General features: G+C 60.0%; 1 protein-coding gene across 1 annotated transcript; it reads left to right on the top strand.

Moving 5' to 3' along the window:
• Window positions 1–218: 218 nt before the first annotated feature.
• On the top strand, window positions 219–7030 carry LOC311192210 (solute carrier family 2, facilitated glucose transporter member 5-like; the record flags this gene model as incomplete). Its single annotated transcript, XM_084264634.1, has 12 exons — window positions 219–386; window positions 875–973; window positions 1424–1584; window positions 1665–1789; window positions 2047–2192; window positions 2273–2405; window positions 2747–2934; window positions 3063–3173; window positions 4352–4453; window positions 5029–5104; window positions 6428–6555; window positions 6791–7030. The coding sequence occupies 12 exons, from the start codon at window positions 219–221 to the stop codon at window positions 7028–7030; spliced, it is 1677 nt and encodes a 558-aa protein (XP_084120760.1).
• Window positions 7031–7860: the final 830 nt, after the last annotated feature.

The following is a 7860-nucleotide window of genomic DNA, read 5'->3' as shown; positions in this document are numbered from 1 at the left end:
TCCCTCTCTGTCTGCCCTACGGTGTCCCGTCCCACCCCCAGCCCCTGGGCTGACAGTCCCGTCCTTTCCCGGCTCGGGATTCCTGATGGGATTAGCGGGGATTTGCGGTGCGTGAGCCGGGAGCTGCTGGGTGCTGCGGATCCGGCTACTGTGCTGGGAGGGGGGTTGCGGGGGGGGGGCGGGCTCTGGGTCCTGGGATGCGGGGCTGCTCCCAGGGGATGCCGCCTCACCCTGCCAGCCCTTCCAGCTCCGGGGACACAGGCCGGGTGCTGCACACGGGGGTGCCTCTGCGGCTGGGGAGAGCCCTGACCGCCTCGTGGGTGGATGGGCACCCGGATCCCGGGGTGGGCTGGTCTGAACGCCCCCGGGCTGGGTCAGGGCTGCAGGTATCCCCCAGAGAGATCCTACTGCAGCCCGAGCAGGTGACAGAGGGCTAGGGGTGAGGGTTTAGGAGGTAGGTGCACCTTTCATTGGCACTGGGCCCCCCCAGACAGGCAGGTATGCCTGGGGCAGCTCACAGCAGTGCCATTTGGGTGCCCCCTTCTACGGGAGGGGACATTTGTCTCTCCCTCTCTCACCTGCTGCCCACTCCCAGTTCCTGGGCAGAGGTGCCAGGGATAGGAGGCTGGAACAAGCAGCCTGAGCTGGGACACTACTGGAGCAAAGCCTCATGCCCCAGGCATGATACCAGCCACGGGGAAGCTGGACTGGCTGGGATGGGTGCTGGGCAGTGGCATGAAGCCGTGCTCAGCACAGTGCTCTGTCACATTGAGGGCTTTGCTCTGGGCCAGGAACATCCCTACTAGAAAAGGGGCTCATGTCACATGTGACCTTGGTCCCCGGCTCTGTGCTCATCCCTCCTTCTCTTTCCCAGCACCTCACCTTCCCCCTGCTGTCAGTCACCCTCCTGGTGTCCTTTGGCTCCTCCATGCTCTATGGCTACAACCTGGCAGTGGTGAACTCGCCGGCGGTGGTAAGGGATGGGCAGCCTCTCTGGGAGCAGGGGAAGGGTTGTGCGTCTCTCCTGGGAGGGGCCACTATTTAGCAGCCCCACATCAAAATGCTGGCATTTCCCACCCACAGAGAGCAGTCTGGGGAGAGAGACACCATGGCAGGGGCATGGGAACCTGTGTTCGTGTACTATCCCCAGACTGGTACCCCTTGGAAAATAGGGGCTGAAGAAAGCTGCCCACAACCTCTTTGCTCCAGCTTCATCTCTGCCTGAGGCATCATTGAGCTGTCCTTAAACCCCTCTGGTGCTGAGGCTCACTGAGCAACCAGACCACGCATCCTGGTCATCCCCAGTCACATCCTGTCCTGCATCACTGTTAAACCCACTGCATTTTCCCTAAGGAGCCTTTCTCCAACTGTCTTCCCTTTTCTCCCAATGCATCTGGTGCCCATGTGTGTCTCTGCCCCACAGCACATAAAGGCCTTCTACAATGCCACATGGTCCCAGCGGTACGGGCATGGGCTGGCCCCTGGTCCCTTGACTCTCCTCTACTCCCTGACTGTTTCCATCTTCGCCCTGGGTGGGCTGGTGGGCTCCTTGCTGGTCGGGGTGCTGGTGGAGCGGTACGGCAGGTAAGGGGGTGGCATGGGACAGGGGGTTTGAGGGATGGGATGGGGCCAGAGGAGCTGCCCTGCTGCTTGTACCCTGCTAGGAATGGCACACTGAGCCGCAGCGCTCTCTTCGTCATCCTGGCCGGCAGCTTCATGGGCTTCAGCCGGGAGCTGGGATCCCCTGAGATGGTGATCATCGGCCGCTCCATCACAGGGCTCCACTCAGGTAGGTGCTGCCTGGGCTGTGGAGCTCTGCATGGTCCCTTCCTCACAGCTCAATCTCCTACAGCCCATTTGCAGGGGGCTGGAGCAGACGTCATATTGCCTGTGACCATAGGAGTCACAGGCAGTGGGGTCTCCATGGGACTGGCAGTGCCGCCTCCCTGGTCATGGAGTGTGCACTGCGGATGGTGCTGGGCATGGGAGGAGAAGCACTGAGGGTCTGGCTAGGCACCCTTCTCCCTGCTGCCTCTCCCACCCCAGGTATCTGTCTCAGCGTGGTGCCCCTCTACCTGGGAGAAATCGCCCCCAAGAACCTGCGGGGTTTCCTGGGCCTCATGCCCAGCATCTTCATCTGCCTGGGAGTTTTCTTCGCGCAGGTCCTGGGCCTCCCGGAGCTGCTGGGTAAGGTGAGCTCAACACCCCAGCCCACGTGCGCTGCACCCTGCTCTGCCCTCCCTGTGACACGTCCTGCTTTGACTCCTCTCAGGACAGGTTCTGGCCCCTTTTCCTGTCAGTGGTGGTCATTCCAGCCTCCCTCCAGCTCCTGCTGCTGCACTGCTTCCCCGAGAGCCCACGGTACCTACTGATAGAGAAGAACGACGTCTGTGGGGCCACCAAGGGTGAGGGGGTGTCCTGGGGGAGAGAGGGTCTGGGAGATGCTGGTTGCTGGTTCCATGTGTCCCAAGAGAAAGAGATACACCAAGGGGCAACCTTGTAGCATCCTTCCACACCCAGACCGCACAGCTCACCATAGTCCTTATCATTCAGTTCTTCTGTCCCACCCAGCTGTGCCGTGGCATTTCCAAGGTGCCCATCACCATGATGTGAGGCCTCTCCTTGGTTGCTATGGATGCTCAGCCCCATGGGCCAGGGAGGTCCCCCAGGGTGGCCGAGACAGGGTCCCTACCCTGTGCCATATCTATGAGCAGACACATTCCCGTAACACCTGCTCTCCCCACAGCGCTGCGCCGGTTCCTGGGGACACCTGATGTGCAGGATGTGATTGAGGAGATGAAGGAGGAGCAGCGATCACTCTCCTCTGTGGAGATGGTCTCTGTCTGGAGGCTGCTGCAGGACCGCTCTGTCCGCTGGCAAACCCTCTCGGTGGTGGTGGTGAACGCTGGGATGCAGCTCTCAGGGATCGATGCCGTAAGCCCTGAGCAGTCCTCACCCCAGGACCTGGCTCTCCAAAGACTGAGCTGAGACCTGGAAACTCATTTCATCGGGTGTCCCGTGGGTCTGTCTCCCTGGCTCACGCTAAGTCCCCTCCTCGGCAGATCTGGTTTTATACCAACACCATCTTTGAGAACGCCGGGATCCCTGATTCCCAGATCCCCTACACCACCGTGGGCACTGGCGCCATTGAAGTTGTCGCTGGGCTGATTGGGGTGAGTGATGAACAGACAGATGGACACAGCCCCTCAGTGCCAGAGCCTTGTTGCCAGCTCCCCACCCCATCAAGTGGGGACCCCAAATGCTGCCTGGGCCACAGCCCATTTTCTAGAGGGTAGAGGGTTTGGCGGGGAAAAGAAGTGGGCAGATAGGATGGGCTCAATTTTTGGGGTCACATCTGGGAGGTATGGGAGAATTTTTGGGTAAGAGGAAGCGGGGAGGTCGTGAGGAGATGCCAGGCAAGAAGCAGTTTGGAGGTGATGGAGGAGGCTAAGCGGCTCCTTCTGGCTCCTGATTTCATTGTCACTCTGTTAGCAGAGCCACATGTCCCCAGCTGCCCCCCCCAACCAAGCACCGTCCTGGCCCCGGGCTAGCAGCCCCGGCCCCCCCAGCCAGGCCTCATTTAGCTGGAGAGTTAGCACAGGGCCAGGCAGATTTATGTCCCTCGTCCCATCTGCGAGTGTCACCCGGGGCCAGCCCCAGCCACCCGGCACTAAATCCGCTCCCTGACAATTAGAGAGATGGATGGAGGGGTGGCTGCTCCCGGAAAACGGGGGCTGAGTGGGGGGCTGCTCCCCAATCCCCATAGCTCAACCCGCGCCAGTGTGGAGCCCCCCCAGTCACCCTCCTGCCCCTCTGAAGGGTGTTCCCTTCTCCCCTGCCCTGGCCGTGGGGCTGCCCCAGCCCCCCCGGCAGCTGCCCAGCCTGCAGCCGCCCTGCTCGGGAGCAGCCCCGCAAATGGCCCCCGACGGATGAGCCGAGATTGGTTATAAAATTACAGGCATTTGTTCTGCTGTCAATACGCTGCCGGCTCCAGCGGCTGCTGCACTGCCGGCCCGCACCCTGCCCCACCAACACCCCGTGCCCAGCCCTGCACCCCCGCTCGCTGCCCGTGTCAATGCGGCCGTGGGGCCACCCCGCACAGCCCCGACCCCGCACCCTCACAGGGCTCTGCGGGACCCTGCTGCCACCCAGGCCATGCCCACCCTGGGTGGCATGGCTCTTCCTGTGCCCCAGCACCAAGCCTGGAGCTCTGAGCTGAAGCTGCTCCCAGTCCCCAGATGCCGCTGAGAGCATCCTGCCACCTTCAGCCGGATCTGGGTTTCGGGGGGGGTGCCCCCATCCTGGTGGGGAGCTCCCCACCACCCCATCCAGCTCTGCTCTCCCTCGGCAGTGCTTCACCATCGAGAAGCTGGGCCGGCGGCCCCTCATCATCACCGGCTTCTGTGCCATGGGCATCTGCTCTGCTGGCATCACCGTCTCCCTGCTGCTGCAGGTAGGGTCTGGCCACTGCCACCCCCCATGGGTGAAGCCCTGGGTGCCTTAACAAGGGCTGGGTGGCAAGGGTTGGATTTCACCCCGGGGGGGACACTGTGCATGGAAATGAGGTGATCTGGCTCTTCCAAGCAATGCTTTCCCTTCAGAGTTAAAGGGGAGCAAAATTCGAAGCAAAGACAAACAAAAAAGAGCACGTGAATCCATGTGAGAAACCCCTGCCGGTTCTGGCAGCTTTTCTGTGGAATTAGTTGTCCCCAGGGAGGCGACTGTGAAATGTCGGGGGAGGTGGAGAGGTCTGCAGAGCCCTTCCTCTGCTGCCTGCTCCCAGGGGATGCTCCTGCACCTCTGGGGACATCTCAGAGTCACGAGTGTCTGAGCTGTGCTGCAGTCAACCCTCACCAGCTCTGTCCCAAACCGCAAATGGCTTGGCTGCCTCTCCCCCATGTGTCCTGCACGCCCTCCATCCCCAAGGGCCGCTGCCAGGCAGGCATGAAGCCCCATCCTAGGGACGCTGGGGATGAAGCTTGGGGTCACTGCCCTGGCAGCATCCCCCAGCCCTGTGTCCCTTTGCAGACCACCCTGCCCTGGATGCGCTACGTTGGCGTCGCCTGTGTGGTAGGCATCATTGCTGGCTTCTGCATGGGACCAGGTATGTCTGAGCTGGTGGGCATGGGGGGCGATGTGGCAGCAATGGGGCCCAGAGAGCAGGACCAGCAGAGTCTGCAGGCAGGTGGCAGGACCTTGTGGACAGGCTGTGCTTTGTCATGCTGCACTCCATGAGCAAGACCCCACTACAAGCCCTTGCAGCCCCATATGTCGCTGGGACACCTTCCACCTCATCCCTGCTCATGGGCCAAGCAGGGACAAAGCCCTGGTAGCCTTCCCTAGACCTCTGGAGGTGTCTCCTGCTGCTGTCACAGTGCAGCTGGTGAGTGTCCTCCTGCCCCGGAGCGAGCATGGGTGCCAGAGCTGGCTCAAACAGCAAGGAGCGAAACCTGGACTGGTTTACCCAGTTGATGTATTAGCAGAGCTGTTAACAGATCTATAATTCATCCTCAGCCCAGACTTTATTCACTGTAATTACATCTTTAATTAGGATTTTAATGGCTCATTGTTCACAAACAATGATGAATAGGAGTTTTAAAACAAAAAAATATATATCTCTATTCTGGGCGAGCTGTGAGTAAGAGTCCGTCAGGGGCTCTACTGCTCCTTCACTTACTGGCACTTTTTTAGGGTTTGTCTTTTCCACTGGAGCATCTTTTATAAAGAGGTCCCCAGTCAGCCCTGTCCCAGGCAGTGGGACCCCAGCCATGTCACCATGTCACACGCAGTGCCCTGCCAGACCCCCTTGTGTCCTGAGATATGTGCTGACCCTCGGATCCTGCCCTCCAGCAAAGGGACAGTGCTGGGGCTCAGGGGTGACATACAGTAGGGGGGAAAGAGTTACTTCCAGGAAAAGGAGCTACAACCCTTGTCCAGTTTTTAGCAGCCAAGTTGGCCTGGGCAATCCCTTCAGTCAGCCTGGGGTTTTTCACAGTACACCTTGGGAAAAGCCAGTTGGGAAATGGCATTTCTGTGTCCTGGGGGGATGCTGATGCTTGGAAATGGAGTCGGTTCTCTCTTGTCCAAATCAGCCATGGTGTCCAAGCCTTTAGCTGCTCAGTGGAAGGAAATTTTCTAAACCAAAGGGAGGCTGGGAAGGGCATTATGGGGGGCTCTAGGAACACATTTCTCTGTGGCTGTGACCGATGTGAGATTTCATGTGTCAGCATACAAGCAGGTTATTGCAGTGAGGAGCCAGCTGAGCTCTTCCACCTTGACTTGGATTCAGTCTGAAACTTTCCATCAAGTTACTTTTGCCTGTGGGTCCTGCTGGGCTCCAGGGCTGAGACAGGCAGGACAGGTTGACCCTGGGGGTGCCTGAGGCAGCCTTGTCCCACACACCCCTGTCTGTCCCCTCCCTCCACAGCCGGTGTCCCCTTCCTGATGACAGCTGAACTCTTCACACAGTCGCACCGCCCAGCCGCCTACATCGTGGGGGGGTCCCTCAACTGGATCTGCAACTTCACCATCGGCTTCATCTTCCCCTTCTTGCAGGTACTGGTCCAGAGGGGCTGGGAGAGAAGGAGGGGGTGGACATGGCACTGCTGCCCTCCCAGGACAAGCTTAGCCAAGCCAAGCTTAACCTCAGGGATGCCCGTGCTCCTGGCTCAGCTCGATGCCGGCCTCAGCCAGCCCAGGAAAGGGTGATGGGGGGGGATCCTGCCTCATGCCATGCCCAGTTTTGGGGCACCTGGCTCTCTGCCCAACCCTGCTGTCTTCTTGTCCCCAGATGTCAACTGGTGCCTTTTGCTACCTGGTTTTCTGTGGCATCTGTCTGCTGGTGGCCTTGTACGTCTACCTCATCATCCCTGAGACCAAGAACAAAACCTTCATGGAGATCAGCCACATCTTTGCCACCCGCCGCTCCTTCTTCTCCATTCCAGCCCAGCTCATCGGGATGATGAAGCTGAAAGGCTACGGGGCCCTGGAGAGCAGCTCCCTGGAGGGCTTGGGCTCCAGCCTCACCTGACCTGCTTCCCACTGTGGGATCCCCACCCTGGGTGGGCTGTGGGGGATGGGGGTGGTAGAGGAGGCTTGGGGCTGGGTGGGGGGGGGAGTGAGGGCCAGTTTGTCCAGACTCAGTTGTCTCTGTGTCTCCCAGGACATCTGAGCACATCACAGCCTGTGGCCAAGACGGGCTCTGACGATGTGCCAAGGCTGCATTGAGCGCTGCACATCACCCTGTGCTGGAAGAGATGCCTTCCCAGAGACAGGGGACCTCCTGAGGGAAGGGGTTCCACATCACTCTCAGACACATGGACTTGCCAAGAGCTGCTCACACAAGGTGTTTAATAAAGAGTGTTGCCTCCAGACCTGGTGTCTGGCAAGTGTGACCTGGGATGGCAGCAAGAGAGGGTGTGCTGGCACAGGTGGGTGCTTCCCCAGCGCTGGGAGGCAGTGGGGAGCAGCAGGATGGAATGGGGGGCTTGTGTCCCTCCCTGCTGTGCCTGGCTGGGAAGGTCAGAGTCACCCCATAGTCTCTCACTGCATGCTGTCCCTGCAGGGAGAGCTCCAGTGGGACCCCTGCACCCTCCCAAACTGTGCTGAGGACAAAGGGGGCCCGGGTGCGCCCACATCCCCTTGCTGCACCCAATGAATTCCTGTGACCTTGTGGTGCTCTCCAAGCACAGCCTCTCCCATGTCTCTGCCCTGGACCCTGCAGTGGGGGATACCCTGTTTCCTGGGCATGGGATGCACATGGCGCATGACGCTCACAGCAGCTTCCATGAACACCATGGGGCTGGGGGCTTCCAGGCCAGCAGACCCTTGGAGAGCTTCCATTTGCAGAGCATCTACAGT

This window comes from Gallinula chloropus (assembly GCF_964237585.1).
Source record: "Gallinula chloropus genome assembly, chromosome: 5".
Lineage (NCBI taxonomy): Eukaryota > Metazoa > Chordata > Aves > Gruiformes > Rallidae > Gallinula > Gallinula chloropus.
The sequence above is the reverse complement of the archived record's forward strand: the minus strand, read 5'-3'. Positions and strand labels throughout refer to the sequence as shown.